The sequence below is a fragment of the Arachis ipaensis genome, chromosome B1 (assembly GCF_059453495.1).
Source record: "Arachis ipaensis isolate K30076 ecotype BB chromosome B1, ASM5945349v1, whole genome shotgun sequence".
Classification (NCBI taxonomy): Eukaryota; Viridiplantae; Streptophyta; class Magnoliopsida; order Fabales; family Fabaceae; genus Arachis; species Arachis ipaensis.
Genome location: NC_142436.1, coordinates 126,828,736 through 126,853,179, shown reverse-complemented (window position 1 = coordinate 126,853,179; position 24,444 = coordinate 126,828,736). Strand labels below are relative to the sequence as shown.

The window sequence follows — 24,444 nt, the reverse complement described above, 5'->3', positions numbered from 1 at the left end:
ACTCCTATAGCAACCTTCCATATGAAATATGCCTCCTCTCCCCCATTACACTCCTCTCTCCTTATATACATACATTCTCTCTATTGTTGTAACTAACTCTCCACCTCAGCATACTATAAGAATCTCCTGTGACGCACCCTCATATCACCCTTCATAATCCTTCATCCACACAGGTGGTTTTCTTATTCTTTTACTTGTTGGATCTGCAATTGGTACATTTGGCCCATCATGAGTTGTCGGTTCTGCAATTGCTGTATTCGGCCCATTATGAGTAAGTTTGCTCGTATCAATCACTCCCCCCATTACAATGACCTTGTCCTCAAGGTCTTCCCCAGGATACATTCTCACCAACTCAGCCCAACTCACCCATGTTGCTTCCTCTTTTGGTGTTCCTTGCCATTCCACCAACACTTAAACATCCTGAGACCCATCATCAAGCTGCAAGGTTCTACTATCAATAATGGCTACCGGCACTAGTTCAAAAGGCAGAGAAAGAGGAAGCTCGTTGATGCCCCCTGCCATAACGGACTCACCCTTAAACTCCTTCAGTAGTGAAACATGAAAAACAGGATGAATGGCACTTCCAACTGGTAACTCCAGTTTGTAAACGACAGTTCCCACTCTTTGGAGCACCTTAAATGGTCCAAAATATTTCTTACCAAGCTTCAAATGTCTTCACGTCACTACGGACCCCTGCCGATATGGTTGAAGCTTTAAGAGAACTAAATCACCAACATTGAATGATTTTTCACGTCTATGAGAATTAGCTTGGCGTTTCATGCGTTCTTGGGCTTGTTGGAGGCGAAATCGGAGTTCCATGTCAAGAATCTCCCTAACTCGCAATAGATCATCCACGTCTTAGACCAAAGAAGAGCGACTAGTATAGCCGGGTATAGTTCTGACAGCAAACCCATACAAGGCATCATGTGGTGACATTTCAATAGTGTAGTAAAAAGAATTATTGTAACAGAAGTCTGCCCAATTGAGGTAAGCAGACCACTTGGTTGGATGAGCATGTGTAAAAACACACAGATATTGCTCTAGGGTCCTATTAACAACCTCGGTTTGCCCATCCGTCTGAGGATGATAAGCCGTGCTATAGAGTAGCTTAGTACCAAAATGCTGAAACAATTCTTTCCAAAAATGACTAAGAAAAAGAGGGTCCTGTCTGAGATAATAGTGGCTGGGAAGCCATGATACCTCACCACGGATTTGATGAATTTCTGAGCGACCAATTTGGCAGTGAACCCCGTCTTTAACGGTGCAACCCGAGCTGTTTTACTGAACTGATCCACCACTTCTAACACTGCAGTAAAACCATTGGAATTTGGTATTTTGGTGATAAAGTCTAAACTAATGTCTTCCCAAGGCTTTGCCAGAACTGGAAGCGGTTGCAAGAGTCCCTGTGGCTTGGCAGTGATATACTTTGTACACTGACACTCCACACAACGATTGACAAATCGAACCACATCTTGGCGCATCCCTGGCCAAAAAAATAGCTCACCTAACCCTTTATACGTTTTCAAAATACCCCCATGCCCTACAGTCAAGGCTGAATGGAACTGGTGCAACAACGTCTCACGTATATTAGCAACATTTAGAACCCAAACTTTACCTCGGTATGTCATCAACCCATCCTTGAATACATATTCAGAAGGTAATGTACCCCTCTGTAGCTTCTCTTGCAACTGAAGCATCTCCTCACTCTCGTTATTAGCCTGGAGCAGGGTTGGCAAAAGATTGGACTGCACTGCTGTGAATGCTTGGAGCTGTGTGTGATGCTCATCATCCCCTAGCTTGGATAGCGCATCTGCAACCTTGTTAAACTTCCCAGGGAGGTACTCAATCTCAAATTCATATCCAAGCAATTTAGAGAGGTAGTGTTGTTGTTCTGGGGTAAGGATCACCTGCGTCATGAGCTCCCGCAAACCTTGGTGATCAGTTCTGATTAAGAATTTCTGCCCTAATAAGTAATGTCGCCATTTTGCCACAGCTTGAGTTACTGCATATAGCTTTCGGACATACGCAGATGCTTGAGATAACCGAGCTCCCAATTTCTTGCTGAAGTAGGCTATGGGGTGTCCCCCTTGGGATAAAACTGCCCTGACGCCAGTACTCGAAGCATCAGTCTCCACTATGAAGGGCTGTGTGAAATCAAGGAGAGACTGGGATATGAACCATCAGCTGCTTCAATTGATGGAAAGCCTGATCAGCAGCGATATTCCATTGGAATGCATTCTTCTTGAGAAGTTCTGTCAATGGAAACACTCGTTGTGCATACTGTGCCACGAATTTCCTGTAATACCCCATCAGCCCTAAGAATCCTCTTAATTGTTTTAGAGACTTAGGAACATACCACGCTACAATTGCTTCGATTTTGGCTGGATCCACGTAACCCCTTCACCCGAAATCACATGCCCCAAATACTCAATTTGTTGTTGCAGAAAGGTGCATTTAGAATGCTTGGCGAAGAATTGGTTCTCTTTCAAGATTTGTAAAGCTTGAACTAAATGATCCAGATGCTCCTTGATGGACGGATAATTTATACGCTTTTTGGCATTATTTTTAGTATATTTTAGTTAGTTTTTATTAATTTTTTATTAGTTTTTAAATAAAAATCAAATTTCTGGACTTTACTAAGAGTTTGTGTATTTTTCTATGATTTCAGGTATTTTCTAGCTAAAATTGAGGGACCTGAGCAAAAATCTGATTCAGATGCTGAAAAAGGACTGCAGATGCTATTGGATTCTGACCTCCCTGCACTCGAAGTGGATTTTCTGGAGCTACAGAAGCCCAATTGGCGCGCTCTCAATTGCGTTGAAAGGTAGACATCCTGGGCTTTCCATCAATATATAATAGTCCATATTTTTTCCGAGATTTGATGGCCCAAACCGGCGTTCCAAGTCAGCATAGAAATTTTGGCGTCAAAATGCCAGAACTGGCATAAAAGCTGGAGTTAAACGCCAAAACTGGCACAAAAGCTGGCGTTTAACTCCAAGAAAAGCCTCTACATGTGAAAGCTTCAACGCTCAACCCAAGCACACACCAAGTGGGCCCTGAAGTGGATTCTGCATCATTTACTCATTTCTGTAAACCCTAGGTTACTAGTTTTCTACAAATATGACCTTTTGCTATTGTATTTTCAGACTTTTACACACTTGATCATACTTTTAATCTTGGTTCTTCTGGTTTCCTCTCTGGGACCGAAGCCAATGATCACCATTATCACTTTTGTATTTTCAACGGTGAAGTTTCTACACACCATAGATTAAGGTGTGGAGCTCTGCTGTTCCTCATGAATTAATGCAAAGTACTATTATTTTTCTATTCAATTTACGCCTACTTCTTCTCTAAGATATACACTCGTTCTTCAACCTGACGAATGTGATGATCTGTGACACTCATCATCATTCTCACCTATGAACGCGTGCCTGACAACCACTTCCGTTCTACATGCAAACAAGCTTGAATGTGTATCTCTTGGGTTTCTAATCTAAGATTAGAACCTTCGTGGTATAGGCTAGAATCAATTGGCGGCCATTCCTGAGATCCGAAAAGTCTAAACCTTATCTGTGGTATTCCGAGTAGGTTCAGGGAAGGGATGACTGTGACGATCTTCAAACTCGCGAGTGTTGGGCATAGTGACAGACGCAAAAGGATCAATGGATCCTATTCCAACATGATCGAGAACCAACAGCTGATTAGCCGTGCGGTGATAGCGCATTTGGAATATTTTCACTGAGAGGACAGGAGGTAGCCATTGACAACGGTGAAACCCAACATACAGCTTGCCATGGAAAGGAGTATGAATGATTGGATGACGGCAATAGGAAAGCAGAGGTTCAGAAGGAACAAAGCATCTCCATACGCTTATCCGAAATTCCTACCAATGAATTGCATAAGTATCTCTATCTTTATTTTATGTTTTATTCATATTTTAATTATCAATTCTCCATAACCATTTGAATCCACCTGATTGAGATTTACAAGATGACCATAGCTTGCTTCAAGCCGACAATCTCCGTGGGATTGACCCTTACTCATGTAAGGTTTATTACTTGGAAGACCCAATGCACTTGCTGGTTAGTTGTGCGGAGTTGTGACAAAGAGTTGAGATTACAATTGTGCGTACCATGATGTTGGCGCCATTGATGATCACAATTTCGTGCACCACTCCTCTCGGGATGGACTGTAAACCAGGATGTCGTCAAAAAATACAGCAATAAATCGCCTCAAGTATGGTTGGAAAATCCTGTTCATTGTTGCTTGGAAGGTGGAAGGTGCATTAGTAAGCCCAAAAGGCATCACTACAAACTCATAGTGACCCATATGAGTACGAAATGTTATTTTACTTATGTCTTCTTCACGCATTCTGATCTGATGGTACCCACTCCTGAGGTCAATTTTGGAGAAAAACCTAGCTCCATGCAACTCATCGAGAATCTCATCAATAGTAGGGATTGGGAATTTATCTTTAATTGTTATCATGTTCAGAGCTCTATAATCGACGTAGAATTTCCAACCACCATCCTTTTTTTACTAGCAATACTGGACTTGAGAATGCACTCTGGCTATCCCCAATCAGCCTCGCTTGTAACATTTTCGACACTAACCGCTCCATTTCCTCCTTCTGAAAATGGAGATATTTATATGGTCGAATGCTTATTGGCGATGCACCCAGTGTAAAGTGGATGGGGTGGTTAATAGCTCTATGAGGGGGAAGTTGTTTTGGTTCTTCAAAAACATCAGTGAATTCCTCAATAATTGTTTGGATAGCCACTTCCTCTACCTCCGGAACGGGCTCTTCCACCGATGGAATCGCTGCCAATTGAAACAATGAAGCAATGTTACTACTCTCGCGACAATCGTTCACCCCTGAATGTGATCCATGTCCCCATTTTCTTAAATTTCATAAACAGCTCCATGTAGTTAATTCGGATGGTGCCTAATCTCATCATCCAATGTACACCCAACACAACATCTGCTCTTTTAAGGTCCAAGACGTACATGTCCGCGGAGAATCTGTATCCCTGCACCAATAATGATAGGTCTCGACATTTTGCAGCACAGTTTATGGATTCACCATTACCAACCATTACCTTTAATGCAGGTGTAGGAGTGAGAGACAAATTGAGATTTTTAGCTATGGACCCCTTGATAAAATTATAGGTGCTACCCCCATCGATTAAAATCAGCAGCTGCTTGTTGGCATGGGTACCCTTCACACGCAGGGTCTCAGGGTGAAATTCGCCCTCAAAAGCATTGAGCTTAATCCGCGGATTCTGTTGTTCACCCTCTTCCTCCTCTTCTTCGGTGTCTAACTCATGTACCTCTCCATTACCCCCTGTCGTTCCTTGCAACAACTCCCGAAGTTCCTCTTCCCCAATGAGCAATTGACATTTGTCATCACAATAGTAACACAATCCTTTTTCTCGTCTAGCCCGAATCTCAGCACTTGTTAATTTCTTGAATGGTGGCTGGGGTTCCTTGGTGGGAGTGTTGGTGGAATGGAGAATCACAGGGTATGCGGGGTTGGTAGAGGTAGGGTTAGTTTGAATTTTCTGATTAGTGTAAATGAGATTGAGAGTGCGGTTGGGTGCAAATCAGGTTGGGGCTTGTTGAGTAATAGGCTTACTACTAGTGCTTCTAGCAAGGCCAGCAATTACCGCATTTTTTTGTTCATGCAGTTTGGCAATGGAGACAGCTTGTGCGTAAGAGGTAGGTTGGGCCAAGAGCAATTCACACTTCAATGGCTCTTTGAGCCCGGCTATGAAGAGTGAGATTATCCATTCTTCACTAAATCCGTTGACTCGGTTGGTCAATTCTTTAAGTTGGCATTGATATTCTTTCACCGATCCACTCTACTTCAACTCTTTAATGGCGGCTCGGGGGATCATAATAGAGGTTCTTTCCAAATTTGAGGACCATCGCCTCCAGAAACGCTTCGCATGTATACGCCATGTTGTTGTTGATCCTCCACCGGTACCAAGCATAATCCGCCCCTACCAAGTAAAATGACAAAACCCTGATTCGTTGTTCCATGGGTATCTCAAAAGTCTCTAAGTATTGGCGGGCCCGAAACACCCAATCCTCCACCCCCTCACCGTCGAACATTGGTAGATCGGTGACTTTCACTCTGAGTCAGGGCCACAGTTGCTCAGCCCCCACACTCACAGACCCTGCCCCTGAACCACCTTCCATGGTGTCATCACCATTGAAGCCATAATCATTCACCTTAAGCCATAATCATTCACTTTAAGCTTCAATTTCAAATTATCACAAAGCAGTTTTTCAATGGATCGTAAGGAAGAGTCCATGTTCATGAGCTGAGCTTGCGTATCAGCGATCCTCTCGTTAGCTTCCACGAGACCGCGGCTAAGGGTGGTGACCTCTTGCTTGTTCGATAAAGTGAGCTCCTCTAATCGGTTCAGACGTGTTCCTTCCACCATGGCTCTGATTCTCTCAATGAGAGCACCAATTAATAGGTAACCAAAAGACAATACACACCAGAACAAATTCAGCAAGTGAAGATATATAACAATGCAGGAAAAATATCAAGTAATCAATGAAACAGTGAGAATGTAATTGTAGTTAATCAACAACAACAGCAACCCTGACTCAGGGAAGACTCCTATAGCAACCTTCCATATGAAATATGCCTCTTCTCCCCCATTACACTCCTCTCTCCTTATACATATGCATTCTCTCTATTATTGTAACTAACTCTCCACCTCATCATACTATAAGAATCCCCTATGACGCACCCTCATATCACCCTTCATAATCTTTCATTCACACAGGTGATTTTCTTATTCTTTTGCTTGTTGGATCTGTAATTAGTACATTTAACCCATCATAAATTGTCGGTTCTGCAATTGCTGTATTCGGCCCATTATGAGTGGGTTTACTCGTATCAATTGAACTCCTTATTCAAGAGCCTAGACAGCCATAATCTTTTATTGAAAACAAAATAAAAACTTAACAGGAAATGGTCAATTCGTAATTCATCTTTTGAATAATAAAGTGGAAAAATAAATTAAATCCCATCTATCATTGAGCACTAGCTACAAAAGTGGCACGTAGAAAGCTCATAACATATTTTATTTAATATTTCAGTGAATATATAGCATACCTTCTCAATTTCTCAATGCAGCATTTTATTACCAAACCTAGCGACCATTATATATATATATATATATGGAATGAGTGAATTGAAGGGATACTTTTGTTGTAATAAGAATGGGACGTGGATGCCCATTCCCATGTGAAGCTCACATTCTCAAGAGAGAATGTATTTAATAAGGTTGAAAAAGTTACCTTCCTGTATGCATATAAATAGGACCCTAAGCCTCAGACAAATACACACATCAATAAAAGCATTTTTTCTCTCTCTACGAAGCTTTTCTTTCTCTTAATATTACAAATATAGTATTAATATATAAATCATAGTTATTATGGTAGGATGATATTAATATTAGTGAATATTAATACTAGAGTCTTTCATTTATATTTCTTTATTTTATCTTCCTTATTTAGTTATTTTATAACACGTTATCAGCACGAAGCTCTAACGAAATTTTAGGAAGACTCCAGGTAACAAATTTTTATTATATCAAAACTCTTTCATCTTGAATATAATGCTCTTGATATATTTGGAAATAATTATTTATCATAGATATAGATGTTGAAATCCATCTTGATTCAATGGATCTTGAAGATACCATTGAGGCTGAAAATAATACATCCCAAAAGGATAAAAGTCAAGGCCATGACTTTCCTTCATCGTCATCTTGACGAATGATTGAAAAATGAATATCCCACATTAAAAGATCTTGCAGATCTGTGGAAAGACTTTGAAGAAAGGTACAATCATGTGATACTTCCTCAAGCCCGATGTGTTAAGGAAAACTTTCTTGACCTTCCATGTCTCGAATGTGCTCCTGCAGCAGCAGTATCGAGAAAAATAATTTAAAAATATTCTGAGTTATTTTCTTGCTTTCTTGTTGCTGAATGCAACAATAAGTTACTTTTAAGGAATCATGAAGCGCGCCCAGTTGGCGCCGCCCTATTTCCTGAAGTAAATGCGGCAATTAACCCCAGAAGAGGTAAATGGTAAGATTTTGATAACAAGAAAAATTATAGAAGGAAAAGAAATTATGTTCACAAGAAAGATCTCACTAGAAGTGGGATAAAGAAAGAAATAATGGGCAAAGTAAATCAATTAAGGATAAATGCTTCCGTTGTGGTGGAAAGGGCCATTGATCACGTACCTGTCGTACCCCAAGGCACTTAGTTGATCTTTATCAAGTATCCTTGAAAAAGGATGACAAAGGAAAGGAAACAAATTTTGTTTCAAATTATGAAAATTCCACCATTCATTATGATGTATATAATTTCTTTGAGGATCCTGAAGGAAATATTGGCTATTTGATCAATGATGGAATAGTTTGATATATGTATGTGTTTGTTAAGTATTTATGTGAATAATTTTACTGTGCATGTACTTCTACTCATTTTATTATCATGTCTTTGAAGAAAAATGACAAGGACATATCCTGAAGATATTTGCCTTACGGATAGTGCAAGTTCGCACACTATTCTTAAAAGTGATATATATTTTACCCATCTTGTGCCAAAAGAAGAATATGTTAATACTATTATTGGCTCGGACAATGTGATAGAAAGCTCCGGAAGAGCTATAATTTTGTTTCCTGGAGGAACAAAATTCATAATAAATAATGCACTATTGTCTACCAAATCTCGAAGAAACTTGTTGAGCTTTAAAGATATTCACCGAAATGGATATCATATTGAGACTATGAATGAAGAAAATCATGAGTACTTATGTATCACAACTCATGATTTAATTAAAAAGTTTATATTAGAAATGTTACCATCACTTTCATCTCGATTGTATTATACTAAGATTAGTGCAATTGAATCACATGCCACTGTAAACCAGAAGTTTACTAGCCCAAATGAATTCATAACTTGGCACGACCGATTGGGTCATCCGAGAACAACCATGATGAGGAGAATTATTGAAAACTCTCATGGACATTGACTAAAGAACCAGAAGATTCTTAAATCTAGTGAATTTTGTTGTGCTGCATGTTCTCGAGGGAAGTTAATTTTAAAGCCATCACCAGTAAAGATTGGATTTGAGTCCCCTGAATTCCTTGAAAGGATTCAAGGTGATATATGTGGACCTATTCATCCACCATGTAGATTTTTTAGATATTTTATGGTCCTGATAGACGCATCTTCGAGATGGTCACATGTGTGCTTATTGTCTTCTCGCAACCTGGCATTTGCGAGATTACTGGCTCAAATTATTCGATTAAAAGCACAATTTTTAGAAAATCCAATCAAAGCAATTCGTCTTGATAATGCTAGTAAATTTACTTCCCAAGCTTTTGATGCTTATTGTATGGCTAATGGAATAAGTGTTGAACATCCAGTAGCTTATGTTCACACACAAAATGGGTTAGCAGAATCACTTATTAAGTGCCTCCAATTAATTGCTAGACCCTTGCTTATGAGAACAAATCTCCCAACCTCGGTTTGGGGGCATGCTATTTTACATGCCGCAGCACTTATTCGTTTGAGGCCAACGAGTTACCATAAGTTCTGTCCTATGCAATTAGCTTTTGGTCAGTAGCCAAATGTCTCCCATTTAAGAATATTTGGGTGTGCGATATATGTTCCCATTGCACCACCTAATCACACCAAAATGGGACCCCAAAGAAAATTGGGGATATATGTTGGATATGATTCTCCCTCTATAGTGAGGTATCTTGAGATACAAACTGGAGATGTATTTAAAGCCCGATTTACGGATTGTCATTTTGATGAATCAAAATTTCCAACATTAGGGGGAGAGAATAAGCTTCCTGAAAAGGAACTTAATTGGAATGCATCATCGTTGATACATTTAAATCCTCGATCAGGGCAATGTGAACTAGAAGTTCAAAAGATTATACATTTGCAAAGAATAGCAAATGAATTGCCTGATGCATTTTCCGATACAAAGAGGATAACCAAATCTTATATACCAGCGGAAAATGCCCCAATTCGAATTGATGTCCCAGTAGGACAAGTAGCCACTGAAGCAAATTCACGCCAGAAGCGTCGCAGGACAGAAAATGCCTCAATTCGAATTGATGTCCCAGTAGGACAAATAGCCACTGAAGCAAATACACCCCAGAAGCGTGGCAGGCCTGTCGGTTCCAAAGATAAAAATCCTCGAAAGAGAAAAGAGGTAAATACTATTCCTGTTGAAAAAGACAGAGTAAAGACACCTGCAGTTGTCCAAAATTCTGATATAATTTTAACGCCAGAAGACGTTTAGGTACCTGAAAATTATGAAAATGATGAGATCTCGATAAATTATGTCTTTACGGGAAAGAAATGGGACCGAAATAAGACAATTGTCAATGAAATATTTGCATATAATGTGGCATTAAATATCATGCATGAAAGTAAGGATCTTGAGCCAAGATCAGTCGAAGAATATCGACAAAGGAATGATTGGCCAAAATGGGAAGAAGCCATGAAGGCTGAGTTAGACTCACTTGCAAAACGTGAAGTCTTTAGACCTGTAGTCCGTACACCAGAAGATGTAAAACCTGTTGGATACCGATGGATATTTGTGAGAAAACGAAATGAGAAAAATGAAGTTGTGCGCTATAAAGCCCAACTTGTGGCACAAGGTTTTTCACAAAGGCCCGGTATAGATTATGAAGAAACGTATTCCCCTATAGTGGATGCGATAACATTGCGTTATTTGGTTAATTTATCTGCATATCAAAACTACATATGCATTTAATAGATGTGGTAATAGCCTATTTATACGGCTCATTAGATCAGGATATCTATATGAAAGTTCCTGAAGGACTAAAGATATCTAAACCATTCAATGAATATTCGCAAGGGTTATACTCAGTCAAATTGCAAAGATCTTTATACGGTCTAAAGCAATCTGGACGAATGTGGTATAATCGTCTTACTGAGTATCTGGCCAAAAACAGATTCAAGAATGATGATATCTACCCATGTGTTTTCATAAAGAAAACTGCATTTGGATTCATTATAATTGCTGTGTACGTTGATGATTTAAATATCATTGAGACTCCTGAAGAGATTCCAACAATTATAAAAATTCTAAAAGAAGAGTTTGAGATGAAAGATCTTGGAAGGACTAAATTTTGTCTCGGCCTGTAGATCGAGCATACAAAAAAAATGAGATCTTTATTCATCAAACAACATACACAGAAAAAATCTTGAAAAGATTTTATATGGATAAGTCACATCCCTTGAGTACCCCAATAATCGTGAGATCATTGGATGTGGTGAAGGATCAATTCCGTCCTAAAGAAGAAAATGAAGATATCCTTGGTCCAGAAGTACCATATCTTAGTGCCATTGGAGCGCTAATGTATCTTGCTAATAATACATGACCCGATATATCATTTGCTGTGAACTTACTAGCAAGGTATAGTTCCTCTCCAACCAGAAGACATTGGAGTGGAATCAAGCAAATCTGTCGATATCTTCATGGAACAATTGATATGGTATTGTTTTATCCCTATGGGTGTGTGTGGTTGGGGGAATTATGAATAATTCCTAGGAATTTTAATATGGAAATATCATATGTCCATGTTTGGTTCAAAGTTTGAAAAACTATTTTCAAGCAAGTTTGATTCCAGGGAATCAAAATACCATCATTTCAAATCCCACCTTCCCCTTGGGTATATGTGATTCCCATGGGAATGGAATCTTTGTAACAAAGTAATACTTGAACCATACACACCCTATGGATCCAAGTCACAACTAGTTGGCTATGTAAATGCTGGCTACTTGTCTGATCCACATAAAGGAAGATCTCAAACAGGATACCTGTTCACATTTGGTGGTACAGCTATATCATGGAGGTCCACGAAACAGACGATAGCAGCAACCTCCTCTAATCATGCTGAAATACTAGCGATTCATGAAGCTAGTCGCGAGTGTTTTTGGCTGAGGAGTCTAATTCAATATATTCTGTCATCATGTGGACTGATTGATCATAAGATAGCTCCAATTGTCCTGTTTGAAGATAATACAGCATGCATTGCTCAACTTAAAGGCGGATATATCAAAGGTGATAGAACAAAGCATATTTCTCCCAAATTCTTCTTCACTCATGATCCACAAAATCAAGGGACAATTGATATCCAATAGATCTGCTCAAGTGACAATCTGGCAGATTTATTTACAAAGTCACCTGCAAAATCCTCCTTTGAAAGATTAGTACATGAGATTGGGATGCGCCGATTTCGAGACATTAAATGATGTTGGCAAGAGGGGGAGACTGTACTCTTTTTTCCTTGGTCAGGTTTTTTCCCATTGGGTTTTTCTTGACAAGGTTTTTAATGAGGCAGTCCCCATCACAAAAGGATATTGTACTCTTTTTCCTTCACTAAAGTTTTTTCCCATTGGATTTTCTTTAGTAAGGTTTTAACGAGGCAATAATTCTAAATGAGCATCCAAGGGGGAGTGTTGTGATAAGAATGAGACGTGGATGCCCATTTCCATGTGAAGCTCACATTCTCAAGAGAGAATGTATTTAATAAGGTTGAAAAAGTTACCTTCCTGTATGCATATAAATAGGACCCTAAGCCTCAGACAAATACACACATCAATAAAAGCATTTTTTCTCTCTCTACGAAGCTTTTCTTTCTCTTAATATTACAAATATAGTTTTAATATATAAATCATAGTTATTATGGTAGGATGATATTAATATTAGTGAATATTAATACTAGAGTCTTTCATTTATATTTCTTTATTTTATCTTCCTTATTTAGTAATTTTATAACAACTTTGTATTTTTCTTTGTTATGATAGGGATGGGACTAATGTTCCCTTATTTTGTGTATGATCCTTTTTCTTTTCAATCTTATAGGTCATATATATGCAGGGTCTTTAAAATTTCAAATTTTGTTAACATGTGATTAACGATCGCAATTAGCAAGTGAAATTGAATTACGAATAAAGAAGAAGTATATACAATAATATTAGATAACCAAATTATTTTATTAGTCAAATTTAATCAAATTAATCTAATAATTTATTAACATAATATATAAAAAATAATTAAAAAAGCGACATAAAAAGAAAAAAAATTAATTTAGATAGATTTATTTACAAATATAACTTATTCTTCTAATTTTATATATATATATATATACACTATTATATGTATCCGTGCGATACACAGAAAATAATAATTTTTTTTATTTATATCTAAGATTTATTTAATAAAAAATATTATTTGATATATTTAAACTCAAATATTTTTTTTAATTTACGCAAACACTAAATAAAAATATAAAACAAAAAAATTTATAAAATAATTAGATTAATTAAAGAAAAAGGCGTAGTATATAATAAATTAATGTCTTAATTTTTATGACAAAATGTGCGTATATATTTTTTTGTAAACATCCAAAATTTTAATTTATATCTGCAACATTGATCATTGCATATTTATAGACTATATCTTTAATTCTATATCAAATAAAATTTAAGCATTATTTATATTAAAATTTTTATCCAATAATAAAAGAAAATACGAAAAAACACAACTAACAATAAAGAGATACCAATTAATTAAACATAATATATATTATATTATTAAATATATATATATTTGTATTATTATATTTTTTTATTAATATTAAAAAAATCTTTTACTTTGTAAGAAAAGTTATGATTGAATTATGGTAATCTTTATAAATCATTATTAAACGTATGGACTTGTACGCTAATTAATTGTTCTAATGAAAAAATTAGACTAATTAATTGTCACTTTAAAAATATATATATACTAAAATAAATAATTTTAATTATGCATGATTTGAGAATAATTTAATTTGTAAGACTCATAATTTTTAAAAATTCTTATTATGAGTCTATTTTAATTTATTTATTTATTAAAGATTTTATTTTTAGAAATTATTTTATTAAAAATAATTAAATTAAATTTCAATAATTAAATTAAAAATTTTATTTAATTTTAAAGTTATTAGATAATTTTTTATATGTTAACTATAAAGTTTAGTAAGTTGTAAAATAGTAAGAATTTTATATGATTTGATTTGGGTAATTAAGATTTTGAAATTTAATATTTTAAATTTTATTAATAAAGAAAATAATTATATTATTGTGTAATTTAAATTAGAGTACTTGATTGAAAGCCAATTAGTAATTTGATATAGTAAATAATATTTTTAAAGTAATTTTAAAGGATTAAACTAGATTTTAAATTAATACAATATACCCTAATTTTATTAAAATTATCAAACTCTAATTCTATCCGAAATCCTCAACTCTAACCCTAACTCTAACCAAACAAAACCTTAATTTTACCCTAACCATCACCGCCACTCATCCCAGCCCTAAACCCTCACATTTGCCCTTTTATCGACGTCATTCACAAACCTACACCCGTAGCCAGATTTAGTGGAACAGAAAGAAAGAAAGGGAAAGAGAGAAAGAGAGAGAACCAGCGGAGGAAAAGAGAGGGGAGGAAGTCGCCGACTGAGCTTGCTACCTCGCCGCCGCCACTGCCAAGCCACCGACGCTGACAAAGAGGAGAGAATGGGATGCCGTTGAGCAAACCGAACGAGAAAGGGAGCTGCCTCCGCATGTCACCATCATCAAGTCTGAGGTGGAGAGGAGGAGCGTGAGCGGGAGGAAGAAGCCATCGCCGTTCATGCTCCATCATCGCTGCTGATCGTGAACCAGACGCTGTCGTCATTAGAAGCTCCTGCTGCCACCGAGGATTCCGTCACTGTCAGATCCATCGCGTTGCCGTTGAGGGGCTTCGAAGGGGGAGAAGAAGCTGCCAGTCGCCGTCGTCGTTGGGTCCTTGTTCTTCGCCGCCGAAGGTGCTGTTCCCAGCCACGGTCATTGCTGTCGTTAGAGCCGCTGTTGCCCGAGAAGCCCGAGGAGAGAGAGAGAAGACACGATGGGAGAGAGGGGGAAACCACCCACGACGCTGCCGGAGCTCCTATCGCCGTCAGAAGCTGCCGCCGCCCCCCCAACTGCTGTAGTGGTTGTCGCCCATCGTGTATGGCCGCCGGAGGTTCTGAATTTTTGTTCAGTCTGTAATCCTTTGTTACGGGTCGAGTTCTGGTTATTGCGGGTCACAATTGAAGCTGCCGCTACTTGGTTTGGTTCCTTCTTAGTTACGGTAAGCCTTTTTATTCTGAAAAGTCCTTTTGTCGCTGTTCTGTTATCTTAGCTGAGGTTTTGCGGTGTTATTTATTATATGATTGAGTTTTGGTTATTGTATGTTGCGATTAGAGTTGTTGTGGTTGATGCGAAAGTGGTTTGGAGCAGAGATTGCGGCTGCTGCATTGCGGGCCGAGAGGAAAACAGAGTTTTATCACGTAATTGAGTCGCAATTGAGGTAGGATTTTTCTTAAAATTTATTTTATATTACAGAACTGTTATAAATAGATATTAATGTGAAAAATATATTTCTGTGATTCTGTTTGTCTTGTGGATGTGGTTATTTGTTGGATTGAATTACTGATTGCTTGATTGGTGTGCGGTTGTTGATAAAAAATTGGTTTGTAAAGTTATTTAGTTGATTATTATGAAAAGTGATTTTTCTTTGTTTTGGAGTTAATTTGATAATGAAAATGAATTGATTTTGGTAGTTTGATTTTGAATTAATTTGATTTTATAAATGATTTAATATTGGAGCTAGTTTAATTTGAAAATAATTTTATATTAGAACTGGTCGAATTTTAGAAAATGATTGAGATTTGAAAATGAGTTTGATTTATTGGACATAAATTGAATTAGAGAAATAAATTGGTTTTGAAATGGTTTGACATCGAACCCGATCTGTTATCAAAATTGGTTTAAAAATTAGAAAGGATTTGATGTTTGATATTGAAGCTGGTTGAAAAATGGTTGGAAAATGTGGTTTTGATGGGACCCGTAAGGGTGGCATAGTCCGAATTTTAGAGGAAATGCTGCCAAAATTTCTATAAAATCTGAGGCTTGATTTGAAATGTTATTTAGAGAATTGTGGATTTAAGAATTATTAGTTGATTTTGAATTGGTTAAGAAGATAATGAATTGTACTTGAGTTTGATTTATTACAGAAAGTATTATATCTTGAGTAACTTGATTATGATTATTGAAGCAAGATGAAACATGTTTAATAAATAGAAAGCATTTAAAATTTAAAATGTCTGTGGGATCGTGGTTATTTACCGCCCACCAGATTTGATATGAAATTATTGTGGGGATCGTGGTTATTTACCGTCCACGTGTGTGTTGTTTTCCAATTGAAAATGTCTGTGGGGATCGAGGTTATTTATCGCCCGCAGATGGTGGGGATCAAGGTGGTTTACCGCCCACCAAGTGAGGATCGTGTTACTGTACCATTCACCAGTTTTCAAGGGACGATGCTCGGGTTAGCTACCGAACATGTTGGGTTAGCTATATAACCGACAAATGAGCTCATTAGCCATAGGACAGACATGCATCATATGCATTTGCGTGCTTTGTTTGGGTTTGCATTTGTTTTGGTTTGCCTAACTACTTAACTGTCTCTCATTGCTATCTGAGCTACTTGCTGTACCTGTTACCTATACCTGTATTTTTCTTGTCTGTTTTGCCTATATTTGTTTTGGTGTGGTACTTTTAAGATTGAGTTTTGGTGCTAAATTGATGATAATGTTGGTTGATTGCGTGATTGGTTTCTGACTAAGATTTAGTAAAGTATGAAATATCAAACTGGTTCAACATAAGCTTAATGAACCTATGTTTGGAACAGGTTGGTCATTCATACAGTTAGGAAACTTTTAATATTCTTTTATAAGAAAAGTGAGTTTTGGATTTCTTGATACTTAACTGATTTCTTTTACAAGACTTTGAATTTTTGAGTGATTAAACCGTCAATTTTTAAAAGATTCATAAGTCATCGATGATCACTAAGCTAGAAAATAGATTCCTCTTTAAATATCTTCTTATGACAATTTTGAAACTCAGAGGTGAGACCGTGTGGTTAGGTTCTCACCCCCCTACAGTTGTATCTTTTCAGGACGGACGAGGAAGCTTGCAGAGTTTTTGTTAAGTTCCTAATTATGTTGTTTTTGTTTGCATACATATGTTATAGACTTTCCTTTACCTTTATTATTATATTTTTTTGTAAGAGGAATAGGAGTCGTGACTATAATAACATGTATGTATATAATACTTGTAAGTTGATTGAGTAAAAAATTTTGTATATATGTATATGTTTGTTTATTTTCAGTTAAAAAGTGTTTCCGTTTTTATTAAAAAGAAAACAGTGATACGACTTCGAGTCAAAAGCTCCTATTTTATTATCAAGTATATGAAGTCATTGTAATACTTCTTGTTATCAGAGTGGTGCAGCCGGAAGCATGACATTCTGATAGTGAGGGTGTTACATTATGGTATCAGAGCAGTCTTTCATGTAGAGCCTGAGGAATGGACTGACTATGCTTAAATTGCATACTTTGAGCGTCTGTCATGTTATAGGTCTTGTCTTGATGACGAGAATTAGAGCTTTATTCACATGACTGTTGATGAGCGGATAATTTATACGCTTTTTGGCATTGTTTTTACATAGTTTTTAACATGTTTGAGTTACTTTTTATTATATTTTTATTAGTTTTTATGCAAAAATTACATTTTTGGACTTTACTATGAGTTTGTATATTTTTCTGTAATTTTAGATATTTTCTGGCTAAAATTAAGGGATCTGAGCAAAAGTCTGATTCAGAGGCTGAGAAAGGATTGCAGATGCTGTTGGATTCTGACCCTCCTGCACTCGAAGTAGATTTCCTGAAGCTACAGAAGCCCAATTGGCACGATCTCAATTGCTTTGGAAATAAGACATCTTGGGCTTTCCAACAATGTATAATAGTCCATACTTTGTCTGAGATTTGATGGCCCAACCTGGCGTTTAAACGCCAGTCAGAGACCCTTTTCTGGCGTAAAACGCCAGAACTGGCACCAGAACTGGAGTTAAACGCCCAAACTGGCATCCAAGCTGGCGTTTAACTCTAGAAAAGGCCTATGCACGTGTAAAGCTCAATGCTCAGCCCAAGCACACACCAAGTGGGCTCCAGAAGTAGATTTCTGCACTATCTGCACTTAGTTACTTATTTTCTGTAATCCTTAGTAACTAGTTTAATTTAAATAGCACTTTTTACTATTGTATTGAGAGATCTTTTTGGACTTTGGGATCATTTTAGGGAGGCTGGCCATTCGGCCATGCCTAGACCTTTTTCTCTTATGTATTTTCTGCGGTGGAGTTTCTACACCTCATAGATTAAGGTGCGGAGCTCTGCTGTTCTTCATGAATTAATGCAAGTACTATTGTTTCTCTTTCAATTCCCGCTTACTTCTTCTCTAAGATATACTCTCGTACTTAATTCAGTTAGGTCAGAATGAAGGGGTGACCCGTGACAATCACCCACTATCTTCGTTACTCGCTTAGCCAAGATCCGCGTGCCTGACAACCACAGGCGGTCTACATGATGTTCAACGTAGTCATTGGACGACAGCTGAAGTATAATCTCTTAGGTCTCTGATCCACAGATTTGACGTGCCTCTCCTAACAACAGAGCATTCAAATCTGTGAGATTAGAACCTTCATGGTAGAGGCTAGAACCAATTGGCAGCATTCCTGAGATCCAGAAAGTCTAAACCTTGTCTGTGGTATTCCGAGTAGGATTTGGGACGGGATGACTGTGACGAGCTTCAAACTCACGAATGTTGGGCGCAGTGACATTGTGCAAAAGGATAGAGAGATCCTATTCCGACACAAGTGGAAACCGACAGATGATTAGGCGTGCGGTAGTTGTACCTGGTATTTTTCATCCGAGACGAGAGATCCGACAGTTGATTAGCCGTGCAGAAACCGTACCTGGTATTTTTCATCCGAGAGGATGGATGATAGCCATTGACAACGGTGATCTACCAACATACAGCTTGCCATGGAATGGAGCACGCATGATTGGAAGAAGACAATAGGAAAGCAGAGGTTCAGAAGCAACAAAGCATCTCCAAATACTTATCTGAAATTCTTACCAATGAATTACATAAGTATCTTTATTTTAATTTACGTTTTATTTATCTTTCAATTATCAAAACTCATAACCAATTGAATCCGCCTGAATAAGATTTACAGGATGACCATAGCTTGCTTCAAGCCGACAATCTCCGTGGGATCGACCCTTACTCACGTAAGGTATTACTTGGACGACCCAGTGCACTTGCTGGTTAGTTGTACCGGAGTTGTAAAAGGTGTGATCACAATTCTGTGCACCAAGTTTTTGGCGCCATTGCCGGGGATTGTTCGAGTTTAGACAACTGACGGTTCATCTTGTTGCTTAGATTGGGTAATTTTATTTTATGTTTAAGATTTTATTTTTATTTTCGAAAAAAATCCAAAAAGATTTAATAAAATCAGAAAAACCAAAAAAATATTTGTGTTCCTTGTTTGAGTCTAGTGTCAAATTTTAAGTTTGGTGTCAACTGCATGTTTTTAATTTTTCTTTGATTTTCAAAAATTCATCATGTGTTTTTTCTTGATCTTCAAGTTGTTCTTGATGATTTTCTTTGTTTAATCTTGCGATTTTCTTGTTTTGTGTTTTTTATTGTTTTTCATATGCATTTTCGAGTTCATAGTGTCTAAACATTAAAAATTTCTAAGTTTGGTGTCTTGCATATCTTTCTTTTCTTAAAAATTTTTAAAAATATGTTCTTGATGTTCATCATGATCTTCAAAGTGTTCTTGGTGTTCATCTTGACATTCAAAGTGTTCTTGCATGCATTATTTGCTTTGATCTTAAATTTTCATGTTTTGTTTCATTTTGTTATTTTTTCTCTCCTCATTAAAAATTCAAAAGTACAAAAATATCTTCTCCTTATTCTTCTCATAATTTTCGAAATTTTGAGATGAGTTGGTCAAAATTTTTTAAAATTTAGTTGTTTCTTGTTAGTCAAGTCAAAATTTCAATTTAAAAACTTTATCTTTTCAAATCTTTTTCAAAAATCAAATCTTTTTTATTTTTCTTCTTAATATTTTCGAATTTCTTAAATAAAATTTTCAAAATCTTTTTCTTATTTTTTATTTCATATTTTCAAAAACTTTACTAACAATTAATGTTTTGATTCAAAAATTTCAAGTTTGTTACTTTCTTGTTAAGAAAGTAAACAGAGTAAACATGTTAAAGATCCAAGGGTTTGGAACAAAGAAGAGTATCAACGCTTAGAGCTTGATTCTTTCTCAGTCTTCGTTGATAATTTGCCGAAAGATATATCAAAAAGGGAACTATTTCATATGTTCAAATGGACAAACAGAATAATTGACATATAGTTGGTGCGAAAGAATAAAAATGGACATATCTATCTGTTCGCTTTTGTACGTTACACTACAAAAGGAGGTCCTCTGAAGGCTATTGCAGATATAAACGGTATGGCGTTGAGAGGCAAAAGGATGTTTGTTGGAGAAGCGAGGTATAGAAGGGGAGTGGTGGTGCAGGATAGGAGAGGCAATGAAGTGAAGGTGATCACCAGACAGGAGAAAGGAGAAAACAAGCCACAGACAAGAAGTGTGAGAGTATCGGAGGAGAAATTGGTAAGCCAGGAGTCGAATGCTCCCATCAAAGACCCAAATAATAACGGATGGACAAAAAGGGTAGAAGTACCGATAGCGAATGAGAATGTTGTTTGGTTGCAGAGAAGTATTGTTGGAGGTACGAAGTTGGCGATCGATTTTAAATCACTGCAGCAAAAGATTCATAGGGACTAGCCAGAGGTAACACAAGTAAGGGAACTGCGAGTATATAAATCAATGATAACGTTCAACACGGTGCTTAGTGCTGAAGAAGCCTATACCTTTAGAATGCATGATTTGAATCTGTTTTATAAGGTGTGGAGATGGGACGAGATTGAGAGAAGTGAGTCTAGACGAATTTGGTTGGATTGTTATGGCGTTCCGTTGCATGCATGGTCAAGGGATACTTTTTGCATAATTGGGGAGCAATGGGGAGAGGTGGTGGAATGTGATAAACTGACAGAATCATGTAATTCGTTCAGTGTGGGTCGAGTTCTGATTGATACGTGTGTCTTTGATATGATCAATGAGTGAGTACACGTTACCATAGGTGCAAGTGGGTTTGACGTGCTTGTAAGAGAAGTGGGGGGAGAAGTATACCGAGGAGAATGCTTCGCAAAAAATCAGGAGGAGACAAAAGAAAGGCGCAAAATAAGTGAAAAAATGGTGCAGCATGAAGATCTTGGTGGCAATTTGAAAAAGCGCGACGAACGGCGAGTGGTTGTTTGGGATCAGGCAACAGGATTAATGACGGTAAACCATAGGGATGATGAATAAGAAAAGGATAGATTGGTAAATTTCTGTATAATTTTGAATGAATGGAATTATACGAATTCAAATACTAATTACGGGGGAGCAAATTATGCGGCATTCAAGGAGAGGGAGGATTCTAAGGGATCTTTTGCAGTTAACAACGAGACAGATTCGGAAGAAACAGTATCTCGTGTTTATGAAGGATGTTATGTAACTCAAATTTGTGATAATACAAATGATGGAGTTCGGCTAAGGACTACTAAGCCCAATAAGGGCATTAACGGAAATGGAGGATGGGTACAGGAGAGGGCCCAATTGCTTAGAGCCCCCAAGGCCAACCGGGTAGGATCTGACCCGCCTACTACTCTGACCCGGGTTAAGAATCAAGCCCTGCTCCACGATACTCCACAGACGGCGCTTCCAGGGCTGAGGGAATCGGAGGCTGGGACGCGGCAGGGAAGAGAGGTAGGACGTGGAGTTCCTGCGTCGGTGGCGGGAGGTTCCGCTACCACGAAAACCAAGCAACGAAACCCGACACTGATAGTGGCTGTGACGGGTGCAGAACCTGGAAGAGACGAGGGTCATCGACATCAACTAACGCCAGTCGAGTCTGTATCGGAGGCGACGGTTGAGGGGAATGCCGACAGGAAGAGCACGGTTGGGGGAGCATTAAACGCAGAGGAGGGCTGGCAGTTGAGGCATATTACGGACATATCTGAAGAACCCATCGAAGGTCAATGGCAGAAGACTAAGCTGCAGGTTGTAGGAGCAGCGGACAGTGGCAATTTGAACAGTATAAGTGGAAGTGGTAACAGACTAGAGGAAGACCAGCGATTACAAGGTCATACAGATGTGGAACAGGAGGAGGGGAAAATTGTCATGGATGGCTGGGTTCTGAATAAAGGCAGAGGACCAGATAGAGACCATGACAGCAGTACCGAATCAGGTTCAGAGGTGGGAGCTGGAGCTGATTGTGCCCGTGAACTTCACAGTGACAACCAAAGACTGAGTTAGGATGAGGAAATGGCGGAGAACAAAGAGGCTTGGAAACTAGCTGTTGAGTCAGGTGCTTAGTGCAGTGATAAAGAAGATATTGTGGCTATACTGCAGGAGCAAAATAAAGCTATTGCTCTGAAGAGGAGACAGGCAAAGCAAAAAGAAAAAGTTCGACGCAGTCGGCCAAAAAATCGAAAACAGGTGTGTAATAATTTTATGAAATGATTTTCATTTCCTGGAATATTAGGGGGTTGGGAGGTGTTGGAAAAGTTAGTATGCTAAAGAACTTTAAAAATAAGTTTAGGTTGGAAATGATGGGGTTGATAGAAACAAAGAAAGAGATAGTGACTAAAATGGATGTAGTTCATATCTGGGGAAGTGATAAAGCTTGTTGGGAGTTTGTAAGTTCGATAGGGGCTTTTGGAGGGTTGTTGTTAATATGGGACGAAGCCGTCTTTAAGTTGGCTAATTGCTATAAAGGGGATAGATGGCTGTGTGTAGAAGGGGTTGTGGTAAAAGATAATTTTCACTATGCTATCTGTCTGGTGTATGGACCGCATGAGAGAGCGGAGAAGGTCTCAGTGTGGGAAGAATTGAGTTATATTGCAGGGTTGTGTCAGGTGCCGTTCTATTATTTGGGGGATTTTAATGAAATCTTACACCTGGAAGAACGTAAAGGAGCGACTAGATTATCAGCGTCTGCAGAAGACTTTAGATCATGGGTAAATGACATGGAATTGATCGATTTGGCGCTAAATGATCGAAAGTACACATGGTTTAGGGGACAGTCGTGTAGTCGTATTGATAGGAACTTAGTTTCTTTGGGGTGGCTTGATGTGTACCCGGAAACACGTCTAAGAGGAGGCCCAAGAGGGTTATCAGATCACTGCTCTATGATTATGGAAGACAACAGAAGATTTGACGGTCCAAGACCATTCCGTAGCTTGGACTCGTGGTTCACGCATGACAGGTTTTTGAGAATGGTGAAGGAGGAATGGAGGAAATTGGGGACGTATCGGAGAGGATAAGGAGGTTCGAGGAAGAATAAAAAAAGGTGGATGATAGAGTGAGTAGTGGACGACATGATGGTACAATGGAGGCAAGGAGAAGGGCGTTAGTGAGGTGCTGTGAGAAGTGGTATGTGAGACAGGATGTTCATTGGAAGCAAATGTCTCGATCTCGACATGCTAATGAGATGGATAGAAACATAAGATACTTCCATAACATTGCTTCAGCTAGAAGAAGAAATAACAGAATAGAGTCTTTGGTGATTCATGGGAGGCTAGTGAGGAATCAAGCAAGGATCAAAGTTGCGATTTGGGGTTTTTATAAACATCTGTACCACCAAGAAGCTTCTCCAAGTGTGAGCTTTAGGGATGGATTAGTTAATCGGCTAGAGAGGGAGGAAACTGAAGCCTTAGAGGTGTTACAATCAATAGAGGAAGTGAAAGAGGATGTTTGGGATTATGAATCTTCTAAGGCTCCAGGGAGTGATGGCTACAACATGAACTTCATAAAAAAGTACTGGGATGAGATTGGAGCGGAATTCACAGCTGCTGTAATGGGCTTTTTTGACACTGCTTGATTACCAGCAGACTCTAACGTCACATGGGTGGCATTGGCTCCGAAGTTTGTTGGGGCTAAGGAGATAAAAGATCTCAGACCTATCAATATGGTTGGGTGCATCTATAAAGTTATATCAAAATTGTTGACACGAAGGATGAGAAGTGTAATGCCAGGTTTAGTCGGGGAGTCGCAAAGTGCCTTTGTAAAGGGGAGAAAGATACATAATGGAGCTTTAATTTCATGTGAAACTGTGCAATGGTTGAAACTGAAGAAGAAGGCATCAGCGATTATCAAACTGGACTTCCAAAAAGCTTATGATAGAGTCAAATGGTGCTTTGTGGATACTGTGCTAGAGAAGATGGGCTTCGGTCAAACTTGGAGGGCATGGATCAGGGAGTGTATTACATCGGCATCTATATGGATTTTGGTAAATAGGTCACCATCGAAACCTTTTAAGACGGAGAGGGGGCTCC

The 24,444-nt window shown here is 38.1% G+C and overlaps 3 protein-coding genes across 3 annotated transcripts; 2 read left to right on the top strand and 1 right to left on the bottom strand.

Annotated features, from left to right (window-relative positions):
- Positions 1–411: 411 nt before the first annotated feature.
- Positions 412–6,449, bottom strand: LOC148578296 (uncharacterized). Its single transcript, XM_088502999.1, has 7 exons — positions 6,235–6,449; positions 5,926–6,136; positions 4,874–5,561; positions 4,550–4,821; positions 1,206–2,144; positions 865–1,122; positions 412–633 (listed from the first exon to the last, which is right to left on the bottom strand). Exons 1-7 carry the CDS (start codon positions 6,447–6,449, stop codon positions 412–414), a joined length of 2,805 nt encoding a protein of 934 aa, XP_088359125.1.
- Positions 6,450–22,719: 16,270 nt separating this feature from the next.
- LOC148578295 (uncharacterized) lies at positions 22,720–23,433 on the top strand. Its single transcript, XM_088502998.1, has one exon. The coding sequence runs from the start codon at positions 22,720–22,722 to the stop codon at positions 23,431–23,433; it is 714 nt and encodes a 237-aa protein (XP_088359124.1).
- A 65-nt stretch (positions 23,434–23,498) lies between these two features.
- On the top strand, positions 23,499–23,990 carry LOC148578294 (uncharacterized). Its single transcript, XM_088502997.1, has one exon. The coding sequence runs from the start codon at positions 23,499–23,501 to the stop codon at positions 23,988–23,990; it is 492 nt and encodes a 163-aa protein (XP_088359123.1).
- Positions 23,991–24,444: the final 454 nt, after the last annotated feature.